The 17,785-nt window shown below is 36.1% G+C and overlaps 1 protein-coding gene and 1 pseudogene across 1 annotated transcript in view; both read left to right on the top strand.

Annotated features, from left to right (window-relative positions):
- CNTRL (centriolin) overlaps positions 1 to 17,785 on the top strand; it is a 109,546-nt gene that overhangs the window by 20,186 nt on the left and 71,575 nt on the right. Inside the window, exons 6-10 of the mRNA XM_006865666.1 lie at positions 1,804 to 1,997; positions 9,233 to 9,352; positions 10,316 to 10,538; positions 12,080 to 12,189; positions 14,031 to 14,225. Coding sequence (XP_006865728.1) covers positions 1,804 to 1,997; positions 9,233 to 9,352; positions 10,316 to 10,538; positions 12,080 to 12,189; positions 14,031 to 14,225 — 842 coding nt within the window. The remainder of the gene's footprint in view (positions 1 to 1,803; positions 1,998 to 9,232; positions 9,353 to 10,315; positions 10,539 to 12,079; positions 12,190 to 14,030; positions 14,226 to 17,785) is intronic.
- Positions 786 to 1,219, top strand: LOC102814067 (annotated as a pseudogene).

Below are 17,785 nucleotides of genomic sequence, written 5' to 3'. Positions count from 1 at the left end.
AATTTAAACTGCTTATGGATCATTTATTATTTTACATATCAATTTTATATGCATAATTACTATGTGTTTATGATAGCAAATTCAGGTGCTGTGCTCTTGGAATCCATTGGTGAACCACGTGGATACAGCTTCTGATTTTATTTATGAAACTTGAATGGGGAAAGCAGACAGCCAAGCTATTTGCTCTCAGTTACAGCTGCAGTGACAGGGGCCACAGTATAAGTACAGGTGGTGTGGGAGCATCACTCAGAAGTTTCCAACTTGAGAGCGTGTAGGATGAAGGCAGGCTTCTCAAAGTGTTTTTTTATTTAAAACAAAAACAAAAACGGGGCCTGCAGGGTACAATATGGTTACCTCAGTGAGCTCAGATAGACAGCATGAATAAAAGTGCAGATGAGAGAAGGTATCACAAATTGGAAGACTGAAGAACTGGATCCTTTCAGAACGGCTGCTGTGGAATATCTTGAAGATAAAGCTAGAGAGGGAGCTTAGGAACAGATCATGTGAGCTTTTCATTTAAGGTTTTGGATCTCATCCTAAGAACAGTAGGAAGCCTTTGAAGGATTTTAAGGTAACTGTTTACAAACATGTTTATAGCATCCTTTTAAGTGTAATTACAAATGTCAAATTAAATATTGCATGTTTTTATAGGAATCTGGGAAAACCTTATCCTATCAATTCTAATTGAATTAAGTAAAAGCAGAGTGTTATCTTTAAAAATTTAATCCACTGGTCAGTTTTCTCTTTACCAAATCCACGCTGGCTCCGTGCGCTCCCCAGTGGAAATGGCTTGCTCTGCTTTGGGATCCTCTGCCGACCAGATCAGGTTCATTTGTATCTACCCTGCTTATTTAAATAACAAAAGACTATCACGGAGGGGAGGCGCATCCCCATAAATGAGGCTGTTGAAAATTCTACAGCTACAGAGATTCAAGATGTATGTTTAGCAGTTGGACTTAATGCATTTCTTGAGAAAAATAAAATGTACTCTAGAGAATGGAATTGTAATGTTCAATACGGAGGCAGAGTCCGGGTCCAGCTCAAACAGGAAGATGGCAGCCTCTGTTTTGTACAGTTTCCCTGATGTAAGTCAGTAATGTTGTATGCAGCGGAAATGAAACCTAAACTAAAAACAAGGACACAAAAAACAGGTGGTGGTGACCAAAGTTTTCAGCAAGGAGAGGGAAGTAAAAAAGGAAAAGGGAAGAAGAAGAAGTGATCTGCTGTAAGAATCAAGAGCCATGAATGAAGGCCTCCATTTCCTATCAGAGAAATAAAAGAAGCTTTTTGTTTGCATCTTTAACTATGAACTTTTGTGCCTCCAGATTCATCATCCAAGTTGACAATGAAATAAATTAACATCAACATTTGCACCTAGCTTTATGTAGTATAAAAGAAAAAATGCCTTTCAATGCTTTGTGTGGATGAAGGAAGCATATTTTTAAATGGACAATGGACTGCATCATGCATGACTTGAAATCCTGTGTTTATCCTCTGTGGATAAACAAACCTATGTTTGAAATCAATTTAATAACATTTGAACTATATAATTTGTCTATCGTTAAAGTTAATGCAATAAAATTGAAACTGACTTTAAAAAATTAATCCAAATGATAATGCCTTCTACCTTTCTTATAAAAATCAATTTCAAAATCCAGATTAAGTAGTTTTTCTAAAATTGTAGTGGCTAGTTTTTAAAGTAGAATTGTGTTTATGTTATCCTCAGATGACTTCTGCTTTTGTTTGAAAAGTATTTTTAACTTTAAGTAGGAAAGATAATAATAAATAAATTTTTATTGACAGAAGAGGTAGAAAGATTAGAGAGAGACTTGGAAAAGACTGTGATGGAAACTGAAGAGCTAAAGAGTAAGCAAACGAGGTTCCTTGAGGAAATTAAAAATCAAGATCAACTGAACAAATCATTGAAAGAGGAGGCCATGTTACAGAAACAAAACTGTGAGGAGCTAGAGAGTGACCTAAATACAAAGAACGAACTGGTAAGTTCATATTTGTGTTTTCTTAAGATACAGAGTTCTTTGCCTGTGGTTCTAAAAATATATACATACACAACTTCTTTATTGGATGGGGAAGACGTGGTTTAATAGGAATAGATACAAGACTTTATGAGTTGTGGATTGTCTACTGTGTGCTATGACTGTCAAAAGTGTGCTAGCTTGGGCCGCATTGTTTTTAAGTGTGCTTCCGACAGAGGAGAAGGAAGAAGCTCTACACTGCGAAAGGTTGGTCAGACTACCCCTAAATGCTTGTATTTCTTTAAAGCAACAACACTCCTGGTGAGACTGAACTTCGGCAAAAACTTTTAGATGGCAATTTGACAAAATTATTCAACTCTTAGACATTCTATATCTCAGAGATTCCAATTCCAATTATCTGTAGAGATAGTAGCAAGAATGCTTAAAAGATCACACATACACACTCATATTCAGACATATATATGCTTGAACAAGGATATGGATGCCTGGTGTTGCGCTGTAGGATCAGCACTAGACTTTGAACCACAAGGTCGACAGTTCAAACCCACCAGCTGCTCATTGGAAACCCTATACAGGGTCGTTATGAGTCAGAACCAACTTGACAGCACAATGTTATTGTTAAGTGCTGTTGAGTTGGTTCCGACTCATAGTCATGCTGTATAGGGTTTCTGAGGCTGTGAATCTTTGGGGGAGCAGAAAGCCTCATCTTTTTCTCAAGCTGGTGGACTCTAATTGCCAACCTTGTGGTTCATAGTTTGTTGTATAGAGCTATATAGGTATGTATATATTTGAAGATGAGTGTGTATGTGTGATTTTTTATATATACATTTTGTTGCCATCTCTACAGATACTAGAATTGGAATCTTTGAGATTCAGCTGTATACATATATTGAATCCTGGTTCGTGTTGTAGGATAAGCACTGGATACTTAGACACATGGATGGTAGTTCAAATCCACCAGCCACTCCGCAGGAATCCTATACAGCGTTACTATGAATCAGAATTGACTTGATGGCACTTACATACAAGGATCTAAGGAGCCCTGGTAGCATAGTGGGTTATGAGTTGTTCTGCTGACTGAAAAATCAGCAGTTCAAATCTACCAGCTGCTCCACAGTAGGAAGATGAAGCTTTCTGCTCCTGAAATATTTACAGCCTGTAAAACCCTATAAAGGGTCACTTTGAGTCAGAACCTATCTACCATACACAACCACCACCATATACAACACTGTTTCTGTTAGCAAAAAAGGAAATAACTAATCCGTAAATGGGAAACTTAGAGGACATCCGTATGGTAGACTAGTACATTCATTGCTAATAAAATACTGCAGAGCTGTGTGTCATGACATAGAAGGATGTTATAACACATACTGATATGTGAAAAAAGCTAGTTGCAAAACCCCACTTTGAGTATGGCCCTATATAAGCTTGTGTGGGGAACATGGTAGAATATGTACCAGACTCTTGACAGTAGTTATTTTTGACAAAGGAGTGCAATTATAGCACACTTCCAAATTGTCCTGTATGCATATCTGTGATGTTTAAGTTTTATGTAACTTGGCTTTATGGTTAAAACAAGAAAAAACGATATTAAAAAAATAGAATATGCTCACTGGCTAAAGGGTGGACACATATTAACTAGGGTGATGGGGAAGCAGTTTAAAAAAGAAAAGTAAACAAAAATAGAATATGTTCAAGAAGTTCTTGACCCAAAGGCTTGAGACCATGTCATATGAGGAGTGACTAAAGGAAGAGATAGTATTGAGGCTAGAGAAGAGGAGACCCAGTGAGCTGTGACAACTGCCTTCAGATACTCAAAGAACTATTGCATGGAAGAGGCACCGAAATCCCATGGGACAGGATTAAGACCTGGTCAGTGCAGTCACAGGAAAACCAGTTTTCATTTAGGAATGGTGGAGAAATTTCTAATATCTCTCTGGAGGTAAAGTGTGATTAACTCTGGAATGTTTTTCCTGTCACTGAAAAAGGCAGAGGCTAGCCAGTTGCTCTAGATTTGAAGGAAACGATTGGGATCATTAGACAGGAAAATTGACTAAATGACCTTAAAAGGCATTGTAAGTTCTGAGATTTTGATTCTGTAAAATTATTAGGCACTGTAGGATTAGTATCATACTGCTAACCACAAGGTCGATGGTACAAACCCACCAGACACGCCTTGGAAACCTTATACAGAGTCACTATGAGTCAGAACTGACTTGATGGCATTTAATATCAACAACAACTTTCCCCAAAGGAAAAATACATATTGGTACCCTCTCTCTTTCTTTCCTAGCAGTTTGTTATTTTAATCTTTGCATAACTTAGAGAATCATACTTCTCTTATAATTAATAGAATCCTACATAGAGGTATCTTCTTTTGTGTTTCCCTTTCAAGATTATCAATCAGTCTTGCTTAGTTACTTGCCTTGTTGACAAGAAGAATTCTGCCTTATCATTTGCTTTATTAACAAGAATCCCATCTGTGCATTCTTGGTGTGTGGGCCTGCAGTCTAGAAGGGAAGTTATTACTTGAAATGTCAATACTTAACTACCTCCTTCTTGAGCTCTTCTTTGCCTGAGAGAAAAGGTAATTTATACCAAGGGTGGAGTATAATGGAAAAATAGGACAGCTTCCCTACTCTGTTATTTAAATACTAAGAATATTTGTGGGTTCTTTAGTTTTCAAATTTGCCAGTTGGATTCTGAAGGCATGCATTAATACTATTAATAATCTAATAATTTTCATGGTTTTATGTTATATATACTTCTGTTGCTTTCCATTAATAAAAATAGAGTAGATTAATGAGTAATTTAACCATTGTAGACTAGCATGACAATTTTATTTTAATAGTGAACACTTCAGGTCCATCACATCAATTTGTTTTTAAAATACAAAAATAAGAGTCATAGTTACTATGGTATTATTTGACACTTGCCAATGTTTAATAAACTTTCCACAATTATAGGTCATTGTTGGAATTTAGACCATCTTTTGCTACTAAGATGAAATAACTATAATTTTTCTATCTGACTCTCTGGCATAGAGAGTCATCCCATTTTCAACCCAGTGGAAACCTGGAGAGAATGTCATGTCTTAAAACTTTGTATTAGTTCAAAATTATAGACTGTTAATTGTTGCCTTTTTTTTTTTTTTTTTTTCAATTAAATGTTGTAGATATTTGTGCTATGAGTAAATGTGTAAATTGTCAATGGTTTTTGCTGTTTTTTTTTCCCTGTAAATACTTTTGTAGCTGTCAGGCTGTGTCCTTCTTTATGTGGTTATGTTATTTTTATCGTTCACTACTTAAACATAGTTTTGTATGCAGAATGAATGTGTTTATTATAACAAAGTCAGTAACACAAATTTATACAGTAGAAAATGAAGCTATCAGTTTTCCTACCCCGTTTCTTGAGTGTTGATATATATCTTTCCTATTTTCTGTGCTTATACAGGTAATTAATATATATATATATGTATATAATTAAAGACATAGAAACCTTTGAAAAGTGCTCCTTAGAATGGTCAACATTATGAGACCAGATGGGCAGCATTTGCCCCAAAATAAAGCTGAGAAGACAAGGAGGAGCTAGTAACTTAAGGGATGGAACAGGAAGGGTGGGTTGAAATAGGGAGAGTGCTTATAATATTGTGGGGATAGCAACCGGTATCATGGGACACATTATGTATGCATTGTTGAATAGGAAACGAATTTGCTGTGTTTTTAACACAATGGTTAAAAAAAAAAAAAGAGATTCTTGAACATGTTTATGATTTTAAAAACAAAATGGAGTCTTATTGTATAGGTCTGCAACTTATTTCTCTTATAACAGTATATCATGAACAGCTCTTCAAGTTAAAAATTAAGTTTAAAAATGCATAATTATATATGTAAATAAATATATATCTTCACTCTTTTGAAAGTCTGCATTAGTGTTCCCATTATATGGATCCTCATAATTTATTTAGCTTACTCCAACTGATGAATATTTAAATGGCCTCCAGTTTTTTGCTATTAGAGATAATGGTATAGAGACATGCGGGTTGAAGGGAGTTGCACAAAGAAACTTCAAAAAATTTTATGGAAAAATGGAATATAAAAGATAGTGGAATTCTTCCATTAACTTTTTGAAGCCTCCACATATGTGTATTCGTGCTACTAATCCTTTACAATAAATCACTACCAGTGAAATTACTGCATAATTTGTATTTAAAACTTTGATAAGTGTTAATACATGCTTCAGTAAGCTTAAAACCATTTTACACTTCGACAGCAGTAAAGTTCCCCATTGGATCTTGTGAATATGAAGAAATGGAATCTCATTAATGTTTTAATTTTGAATTTCTTTAGTTCTCTATCGAGTATTATATATGTATGTGTTAGCTATTTTGTATTTGCTCTTTAAGTAGGCAGTTCATATACTTTTGCTGTTCTGTGTTTCGTTTTGTTTTTTTCAGCCCAAGGGACTATTCTGTGCTACAAAAGAATTCTGGGTGTTATTTTAAGAATCTGCCTTTGAAAAATGTTTTCTATTATTGTATGCAGAATATCTGATGATATCTCTAGTTGTATAGTGCTTTTCAGTTTCCTTAGGTCGGATAGTTTGCAAAATATGTGTGTGTGTGTATGTACACATTATATATACCAAGAAAATTAGTAACATTGGAGTAAAACTTCTGGTGACCACTTAAACCATAGTAATTCCCCAACCACTGTCACCAACAAGTATTAATTGAACTTACTCTTTGTTCTTCTGGAAGTGATTTAATGCCTGTCTTCCACTTTCCTCATTTTTAAATGAGGATGGTTTTCCTATCCTGCCTGCCTCACAGACTTGTCAGGATTTAATGAGATGTTGCTAAGTGCTGACTCATAGAAAGCCTCTATAGGGTTTTCAAGGAACAGCTGGTGGGTTTGAACCACCAACCTTATTGTTAGCAGGCTAGTGCTGATCCTACAGTGCCACACCAGAACTCCATTAATATGGTAATTAATGTGAAAATAATTAGAAACAAATTAATTAAATAATCTTTAACTCTCAGAGTAATGATTAAATCTGTCCATGTAAATAATGTACATATTAATCAGATCTTCCAAAGGTAGGCGATCAGTAAAATAGAATGTTGCAACTTGTATGATTACAGCATAGCTCTCTAGAGGTCTCCAGGTGATAGTCTATATCTGCTTCTTTCTCCTTTTTAGCAGTGGTTTCTTGCAGGCCCTTTTCTGCTGATGCTTTATTCTTCCTTAAAGGTAGTTGCATCAGGGCTGAACTGTACACTATAATTTTCATTGTTTGCATGGTAACATGTATTAATATGCTTGCTTATCTTTTTTTTTTAGTTTAAAACTGTCTTGCCTTCTGGGGAAATGTGCTCATGTGTATGTTTTGGTTTGTTGGTTTGGTTTTAATGATTGTATGCGTATGCGAGTAAATTTAGATGTGGGGGAAGGAATTTGTATCATTTTCTGATTGATAAATATGTTAACAGCAGTCAGCTCATGATTATCCAAGGTAATTCTATAACCAGCCTATTTTCCATGTCTTTTGACTCCTTATATTGGTCGTACATTTCTGCAACTGACATTTATTTTTTACCATATGACATGCAAATTCATGAAGTGTTCCGTATTTTTTTTTAAGAGTCTTGATGAGGCTCTGTGGATTAATGTGCTGGACTGCAAGGTCTGTTTAAACCACAGGTTCAGTGGTTCAAGCTCACCAGTTACTCCTCAGAAACCCTATACAAGGTTGCTAAGAGTTGGAACCGACTTGACGGCACTTAACAGCAGCAACAACAAACCTAGTGCTCTAAAAGATCCAAAAGTACTTTGAAAAGCCCAGAATATTGATTATTATTTGCCTGCATTATCTGTGGTTCCATTTGTTTGGCCTTAATGCCAGTGAGCTTTGGAGAGAGACGTCCAGGATTAGTGGATGCTGTTGGTTGTGAGTTGCTTTTAGAGATGCCTGAGCACTCAGTGAAAGCATCCCTCTGGGTAGGTAATGTGCTGGATACCCTGCAGTAAGGCATGAAGGCAGGGTGGTACAAAAGAGTGCTGGAGTTCAGATCAAGAGACCTGGAATTGAACACTGCCTCTTCCACTATGAGCTCTGTGACTGGGCAAGTGACGTAACCTCTCTGTGCAGTTTTTATGATTCATAGGGTTGGTGTGAAGATTTAGGAGATAGCACGAGTAAGATGCTTAGCCCCATGTGTGGTACACACAGTGACTACTCAACAATCAGTATTGCCTCTTATCCAGGCTGGTGTTATTTCTGCTTTGACAGATAATCAAGAGGTGACTGTAAGCTGAATCATGCACGATTTTAGTTTTCTCTGTGTTGTAAAATGTACATTGTTTGTACAACTGTTCTTGTCAGTTTTAATTTTTATATTAATGAAGTTTTTCTGCATGTTCTTTGGTATCTACTATCAGACATGGGTGCACACACACAAAAGGCATAAATCACTTAGTAGACCTTTGAAATGAACTCACAGAAGGCAGGTAGTTAGTTTATAAAATAGTTAGCCTGTATCTCTAATCTTATATGTGACTTTTGACAAGGTACTTCACCAATATGGGACTCAATTTCTTTATTTATAAATTTAGAGAATTAGATTGGATGGTTCCTTGTATTCTCCCAGCTCTAAAAACTTGTAAAAATAACTTAAAAAGTTTAGCTACAGTAGACTTATTTTGTATTTTCACCTGATTGCGCTTATTCACATCCCTTAACTCTACAATATTCTGAACACTTAAAACAATGAAAACGGTTTCATTTTTTCTTCCTTCATACTGCATAATTCATTTGTAGTTAATGTCAAAATCGAATTCTCCTCATAATTTGAAGTAATTTTTAAAACCACAGAATATATTAAATAAATTTAATTATTGAGAAATCATGAAGCAGATACTTTAAAGGTCAATTTACTTAGAAATCATTGATATAAAGTAATTTCATGTTTGAATAAAGCAAACTTAATGATTTAAAAAATCTTTATTCGTATAGCAACTTGAAAAACATAAATTTCAAAGGTCTTTTATGTGATCTCTTATAAAATGATCAATTTATGTTTCATTATTTATAATTTGAATTTTAAATGTTCTGGATGTACTGTTTGCTGTGGAGTTTTAAAAATATCTAATTATTAATTATGCCTAGAAACTTGCCATGTTGTTGCACCTTTACACTAACTTACTGTTGCTATGTATTTTATTGCATTGGGCCAATAGCTCAAACAGAAGACCATGGAACTAACGCGAGCGTGTCAGAAACAGTATGAGCTGGAGCAGGAGCTGGCCTTTTATAAAATTGATGCTAAATTTGAGCCACTCAATTATTATCCATCAGAGGTGAGTTTTTATGTTTTAGCAACCCAAAGTTCAAAGGCAGCATGGGTGGGTTGGGTACAGGTGTTTTAGGGACTTTTATGAATAGCTATTCTTCTTTGGAGTCCTGGTGTGGCACTGTGGGTTAATGCGTCAGACTGCGAAGTTGTTTGAACTGCAAGATTAGTGGTTCAAGCTCACCAGCTGCTCCTTGGAAACCCTATACAGGGTGACTATAGGTCGGAACCGACTCTATGGCACTTAACAACAACATTCTTCTTCTTTATTATGAGGGCAAAATCACAGTAAACTGTGTGAATCTGTGAGTTAGATTTAGTTTTGTGAGTTAGAGCACTGAGGTAAAAAGCCCCATGGGGCTCTTTGCCTACTGTTGTATCTCTCTGTGTCTGTAACTCCAGGCAGCTCTCTCACCCTCAATTAATTACAAAGCCTCAGAGAGTAGGTGGAGCAGCTCTCTTCAATTCAGACGGCTTACAGGAAAAAGTATACTGCCTGGCCCAGTGGCCTTACAACAGTAGTCACTAGGTTTCATATTATTTCAGATATGCCATTGGAACCTAATGATGCTGTTATCATACATTATGCAATTTTAAAATCCAGTTTTTAGATTTATTATACTGAGATCTTACTTATATCAGCCAAGAAAACAAATAAACAAAAATCCAGGTTTCTCCTCAAACTCACATCGTTATGGACAGCTCTTTACTCAGACAGTCCACACTCTTTCACTATTTGGGGTAGAGGGATTCTTTTTGAGACCATTTTCAGGGCTAATTCTTTTTTGATGTATTAACAATAAGAAAAAAGTATAATGTATATTTTTTGATTTAGATATGTAGTTAGAATTGAGTATGAATGCTGATACTTCTGTGTGATGTTTTCCATTAATAAAAATGAATAACGCCATTTGATTGATTTAAAGTTATTTTTCATGCCATGAATCTGTTAATTTCCTTTGTTTTTCAGTATGTTGAGGTTGATAAAGCCCCGGATGAAAGCCCTTACATTGGCAAATCCAGATACAAGAGGAATATGTTCACCACAGAGAGTTACATTATTGATAATGCCCAGCCAGTGCAGGTCAGGAAGATGGAGCCAGCTGAAGGGGAACAACTGAGAACTGAGCATGCTCACATGAAAGCGCCACTGGATCTACAACTAGAAGACAAAGAGACAAAAATAAGTGCAGGTTAAAAATCTTTTTTTCTAAATTCTTTAAAAATATAAAAAGATTGAGTATGTAGTATGTAGGTAATTTTTGTTTCAGAGTTCTTTTAATCTTTCAACATGTTTATGATATTCATTATATTGTTATTTTACATGAAAAGTCTAAAAGTATTGTTTCATCCAAACAGTTTCTTTTAATGATCCCTTTTAGAGTCAAGGATGGGTTTTTGACAGTGAATTGATAGTTATCATGTCTAGAGGATCTAATCCTGCCCTGCCACCCAGCCCTGCTCCCCATTGGAGTTCTATACAAAAAGACATAATTAGTAATCTTTGAAGCAAGTAAAGTACTTTATTGATTGTTATGCATGCAGCCAGCACCTAAAGCAGCACTTTGGATAATCTGGATCAAACATTGTCCTTAGGCCTAGGCTGAAGACTGATATCCTGCTCTCCCTGACCTACCCCCCACTTCACTTTCCCACCTTTGCTCCTCTCACATTGCCCAAGGCAGGGAAAGGTATCTAATTCAGGGACGGTACACCTTGTAGGGAAGTCACATGAAGGAAGAAGTCAAGCTAAGAGGGCACTTTAGAGATCCTATCAGTGACACACTTTGAGTCAACTTTATGCACTGGGCTAATGGAGACTACAGACCTGAGTGTTCGCATCCCACTGGTAGCCATGGCCCACTCACCAGTCAGATGAGCACCTTCCCTTCCCTTGGTTGATGGTTAAGGACAAGATGTGGCAGGCCAGTAGAGACTGACTTGAAGACAGGAGAGAAGAGCCCAAGTTCTTCTTGTCTGCATGTATTATGCAAAGCTCTGTGGTGGGGCAGCAAGATAAATCAGATATATGTGTAGACTAGTATCAAGGGGCATATAGTTTTGTAGGAGAGAGGGCATGAGAAAGAAATTTGAGGTAGTAAATAACTGATTTGAGATACCTTATAGCTAGAAAAAATATACAGTAGTGAGTTTCTTGATATTGAACCCAGTAATAAAGCATTTGCCTCAAGCATGGGTGGTTGTTTTTTTAATACCCTGAATCTAATTATGATCCAGTAACATGTAAGTGCATGTATACCAAATAATTATACAAATAAAATTCTTTATTCTTTTGAAAGGTTCTGTAGTGTTGGAAATACTGAGTAAAAGCCCTTTTATGTTAAGAATTTTACAAATTGAGTGAAAAAGCTCAATTGTAGAACCATAGCATATCATGAGGAGTCTTGCTGTGGCACTGTAGGGTAAGCACTAGACTGTTAACCACAAGGCCAGTGGTTCAAACCCACCAGCTACTCCTCGGAAATCCTATATACGGGGTCTCTGTGAGTTGAAAACAACTTGATGGTAGTTAACAACGACAATAAGCATATCATGAAAAATTTTGCTCTAAAGATTAAAACCCACCATAAGAAATTACTTTTTGTATTCCTGTGATCTATAATGAGGTAATTTAGTTGGGAGGTAATTACAAAGAAAAAATTCTATACGGTAGGAATTTCAGAATTCAAGTTTTTCTTGTGTACGTATGTTAACCTTTGTTTTTAAATTGTAGCACAAACACGGCTAGCAGAACTTTATGATGAAATAGAAAAGGCAGAACAACAAATTTTAAGAGCTACTGAAGAATATAAACAACTGGAAGAAGCTAAACAACTGAAAAAAGTATGTAAAAACAAAACAATGAGGCTAAGAGGAAATGCAGTAGTGAAATGTTTGTTCCCTTCATTTTCATGGAAAATAGTTTTGAATCAGTGCTGCTTAAATAATTATGGAATAATGAATAAATTTAAAAGGCAAATATGGCTTTTATAGTAGTACTGGTCAAAGTTTTATATAGCTAAATTGATAGGTTTAAATAGTCTATGTAATAATTTGGACATAAATGGATCCTTACAAAATGTTCTTTTAAATGAGTTAAATATGTTTTCTTTGCAGTATTAATTTGTTTGACATGATGACAAATGTAAGCTGCAGCCTTGTTTTTATTCATATTTTTCAAGTCAGTAAAATAAAGATCTCAGTCTAATGAGAGTTTGCTGTAGTTTTACAATTCCGTTCTGTGAGGTGATTTTACCAGTCGACATGGAATTAAATTTATTTTTTCTGATTATAAAGCTATCGTGATTATGGGAAAGATTTTGGAGCTATATAAACCTGTTGACATTGACTCAGAGTGACCCTGTAGGACAGAGTAGAACTGCTCCTTAGGGGGCTTCCAAGGCTGTAAGAGTTATGGGAACAGACTACCTCATCTTTCAAGTTTGAGGACTAGCAGGTGGGGTTGAACTGATGACCTTTTGTTTAATAAATGAGTGCTTAACCACTGTAGCACCAGGATTCCTTTTTGGAAATATTGTTGTTTTTGAGTGCTGTTGAGTTGATTCTGACTCATAGTGACCCTGTGGAGGGTTTCTGAGGAGCAGCTGGTAGAACTACTGACCTTGCAATTAGTTAGCAGTTCAGTGCTTTTCTGACAGTGCCACACCAGCACTTCTTTGGAAATATAGAAGAGTTTAAAGAGTCAAGAACTACAACAGTCTCATTGCTTGCAGACAGTCATTACATTATCAATATCTCATTTCTTTCCAGTCTTTTCTGCATCCGTATTTTTTAAAAAAAATTTACATAGGTTTTTAAAGATTTATTTCTTCTTTTGTATAAATTTCTCTGCTTAAAAACATTAGAAATAGAAGATAAGGTATTAAAGTTACTGCTTCTAAACTAGTACTCAGAATTTATTGGTTAACTATCGTAATATTTTTACCAGCTAGAAGACACAGTGTGTCTGTAGTATAAGCACTAGACTACAAACCACATGGTCGGCAGTTTGAGCCCACCAGCTCTCTGAGGGAGAAAGATGAGGCTTTCTGTTCCTGCAAATACTTATAGCCTCGGAAACCCTATATAGGATCGCTATGAGTCAGAACTGACTCGACAGCACTTAACAACAGAAGACTGCAGTGTAGTTGGTAGGTTTAAGTCTTGGCTCCACTGCCTACTAATAATGGGAACTTGGGCAAGCTACTTAAATTTTCTATGAATCAATTTCCTTATCTGTAAAATTAGGTAAATATACTTTCTACTGTATTTGTTTTGAGAACTAAAGTATGTAAAGAGCTTAGAATTTTCCCAGCACATAGTAAATGTTATATAAAGTCAGGTACACATGGGTTGCCATGAGTCAGATTCAACTCGATGGCCACTGGCTTATCATTAATATTATTGTTATTATTAATAATTCTAAATTGCTTGTACTGGAATGAAAACTTCATTTATACTTGTTACTATATTATTTTCATAAACTTTATCAAATAAGATTTCTTACATATAACACATAAAAGTTTAAGATCTGAATGGAGTACGTGGATCACGTCTAACAGTTTACTTAAAAAACTAATAGAGAATAAAACTCTCTTTAAATTTTAGAATTTGTTTTCTTTAAATTAGTAAACCAGTGTTGCTATCCTGTTAATTGAATGTTATGTTGGCTGTGGGGAAATTAGATTTCAGAAGCAGAGAAAGACCTTCTTTTCAAGCAGTTGAGTGGAAGGATACAGCTTCTAAATAAATTACGCCTGGAAGCTCTGGATCTAGAAATGCCAATGGAAAAGCAAAGACAGGAACTTGCCGAAAAGCAAAAGGAGGTTAAGGACCTGCAAACAGTCATCAGTAGTCTGGATTCTGAAGACCCAAAACATGTAAGTAAATCAAGAAATGTTGGCTTGTTTTATGAGGGATAGAATATCATTCTATCTAGATAGTCTTTAGCTCATCGTTTTTCTCTCAGTGTCCTTTCTCAAAGTCTCTCTTAGTTTGATGGACAAATTTGAGTGATATGTATGCGGATGTGCATATATATGTACAGAACAAAGCAACCGAGGGCTTTAAGGAAGTGGCTTTCAGTAGAATGATATATGCATGGTATATGTATTTCCTTCAGTGGTTCAATTTCATTGTATTTCAGAGCAGGAGAAACCTCCAAAATAATCTCCAAAACTGGGGGAAAAAAAAAAAATCTCCAAACTTCTTTTACCTCTTCTCTCTTCTTGCGTTCTTTTCTTTCTTTTGTTAAAAACAAGGTGGTAAGATGAGAGAGCTGAAAGGAAGTTGAATGTCCTTGCCCTACCCCTTCTTTAATCCTTAATGCAATCTCTGCAAATATTCTACTCAAGCTAGCTGTTGTTTTAGATAGTTTTGGTTTGTCTTAGCATAGTGGTTATGAGTTGGGCTGCTAACCTCAGAGTCAGCAGTCTGAAACTCACACCATTCCCCAGGAGAAAGATGAAGCTTTCTGCTCCCTTAAAGATTTACAGCCTTGGATATCATATGCAGGGTCACACTGAGTTTTAACTGACTCCACGGCACATAACCACCACCTCCATTCTTAAAAAGAAGACATTTCTCTAAAGTGTGTCTGTTTGAAATGTGGTTAGATGTGGTCAGGTGGCAGGATGATGCAGTTAGGGTCTGGTTTCTTCTGTCTCTACATGAGAAGTCTTCCTAGTAGCTATCTTTTAGCTGATAATTCTAAAATAGAAGTAAGCATATTTTACTGATGGAGTCCTGGTGTGGTGCTGTAGGATAAACATTAGACAGCAAGGTTGGTTTAAACTGCAAAGTCAGTGGTTCAGACTCACCAGGTGCCCCTTAAAAACTATACAGGAATTGACTTGATGGCACTTAGACCACTGCAATACTTAGAATAATAAAATTAAGTGTTTTTAAAAGATTATTGGGCTAAGAATAATCATAGTATTTAGTGTATTTAGCATTGTACGTGTATTCTACTTAAGTATTCATAAGTTATTCATTATGATGTAAATATTTTATTAAAATACCATAGATATTTTTTGTAGGTCAGCTTATTTTAACAAAGGAGAACCTTACCATCACAGGTGTAAAGTCTTTTCCAACAAAAGCCTAAGATTTAGTATTAAAATGGATGTTTAAAAATGGCAGAGTTGTTATATACATTTTATTACAATAAATTTGAGACAGAAAATAACACCAAAAATAGTCATGATTACAAATTTAAGGAATTTTTGTTACATGAAAAAAAATCAGAGTTCTTAAGCCATTTATCGTATGGTCCCAATACCTTACTTGGAGTCCTGTTGTGGTGCTGCAGGATAATGCACTGGACTGCAAGGTCAGTTTGAACCATAAGGTAAACGGTTCAAACCCACCCCACTACTCTTCAGAAACCATATACAGGGTCTCTATGAATGACTTTGCAGTTTAAACCAACCTTGCTGTCTAATGTTTATCCAACAGCACGACACCAGGACTCCATTTAACAAGGCATTTAACACCTCAGCAACATACCTTACTTTATTGCATTTATTTGTTCAGAAAACTTAATTCCTTACAAGGGCCCTGAGGGCAAGAATGGTATCCTCCTGCTATCTGTATCCCCAGGGGCCAACTCTCTGTTCTTGAATGATCAAGGAAATAGAATGATCAAGGAACCTGCCTATAGACTGAACCCAAAGCTCCTTTGCTGCCCCTTCAAGCTCTGTGATCTTATGGTCTAATTTGAATCTGGATTGTATGTTTGTTTTCAACAAATGACTGATATTTTTGGCAGACCAAAAAAAATGAAATAAACCTACTGCTGTCAGTCAATTCCAACTCATTGTTACGCTACAGGACAGAGTAGAACTTCCCCATCAGGTTTCGTAGGCTGTACATTTTTACAGAAGCAGACTGCCTCATCTTCTGAGAAGCAGCTGGCGTATATGAACTGCTACCTTTCAGGTTAGCATTCTAGTGCTTAATCCCTGGTTTCACTAGGGCTCCATTTAGCAGACAAGGAGTTTAATTCCCACTGGATTTTTGTAAAGAATCACATATACTCATAATGGAGCTAAATGGGAAGTAGGAATGGCTTCCAAGTTTTGAAGGTAGCCACAATTAATTTGTGCCGGTGAGAGGGAAGTATACACGCTAGATTTATTTGATTTTATTAAAACTACTAGAGAGTAGTTTTTAAAGTTGCAGCCAGAGGAGACTTTTTAATTTATTTTCATTCATCCACCAAGGGGGAGCATCTTTTTCTACTTTGCACAAAGTCACCTTATTGTCTAGTGACAGACATTCCATTTTAGCTCAAAAAACGTCAGCATTTTGGTTAGAGGGAAGGAAATTAAGAGTGGGACCTCATTCATGTGCTTGTATAAATGTAGGTAGACTTGTAGTTAAGTTTTATTATCTAATCAGATGAAGTATCTTTCTTAATAGCAAGTGAAATTTAAAGGTAAAAGATTAAAAAAACAGCGTTTGACTGATGATACATGTAATGGGAAACAAACAAAACATTAAATGTCCATAATGTACCTTGCTTTGTGGTGGGTGTTTTGCATATGCTGATGAAGACTTTATTTTATCACAGCATCCATGTGAACTCGTGGCCTTATTTCCTTTTCTTTCTTTCTTTCCAATTTGTAGATGATGAAAGCTAATTTAGAAAGGTTAAAGGATTTGTCTAAAGTCACCCTTTTAGAAAGAGGTCAGAGCCCAAGCTTATGATACTGCAATGATCCCATCCCTCAAAAGATTAAAGGTCTAAAGAGATTAATTATTTTTAAATTAGCTCAGAACCTAGCCTAGTCAGTTTTCAACAAAGAGCATTTAACTTGGTTTCAAAAGGAAAAGGTGGATTTAAAAATCTAACTTCATTTCCGTTATATAGATTTTGGTAACTAGGAGCAAACACAATAAAGGAGTATTTGTATTGCTCGTCACTATCAGAAAATGCCTTATAGATGCAAAAGGTAACTGTTCTCTAGAGGAAATTAGCCAGTAGAGATCTGTTGCAAAGTTTGTATGTGATTGGCCCCCAGGAGCTTCCTGTGTTGTGATTTAAAGTACAGAGGGTGGGGTCTGCCCGTAAAGGCTGCTTGTGATTGGACAGGCTGGGCTGCAGCACACGCTCTCCTAGGAATGTGGTTTGAAGCGCTGGGAAGTTAACAGCCTCTGAAACACTTAAAAAATGTGGCTGTCAGAAAGGGGAGTGCACTTGAATTTGAAGATGGCATTAGAAAGCATGCCGCCCACAATTTCTCTGTTCTCAGCGACCCAGTTTTCACAGGACCAATTCTAAATTAAGGTAGGATCATTTTCTCTTTCTCTCACTGTACAAAGGACTTAAAAGGAGGAGGAGCCAGAGATGTAAGTTCCTGTTTTTGTAGCAGCTCTTTTGTGGGCTCACAGTACAGAAGATCTCTGAACCAACTTTTGCTCCCAGGTGTCCGAGGCA

Source organism: Chrysochloris asiatica, unplaced genomic scaffold (genome assembly GCF_000296735.1).
Source record: "Chrysochloris asiatica unplaced genomic scaffold, ChrAsi1.0 scaffold00081, whole genome shotgun sequence".
Lineage (NCBI taxonomy): Eukaryota > Metazoa > Chordata > Mammalia > Afrosoricida > Chrysochloridae > Chrysochloris > Chrysochloris asiatica.
This window is presented reverse-complemented; position numbering and strand designations above follow the sequence as displayed.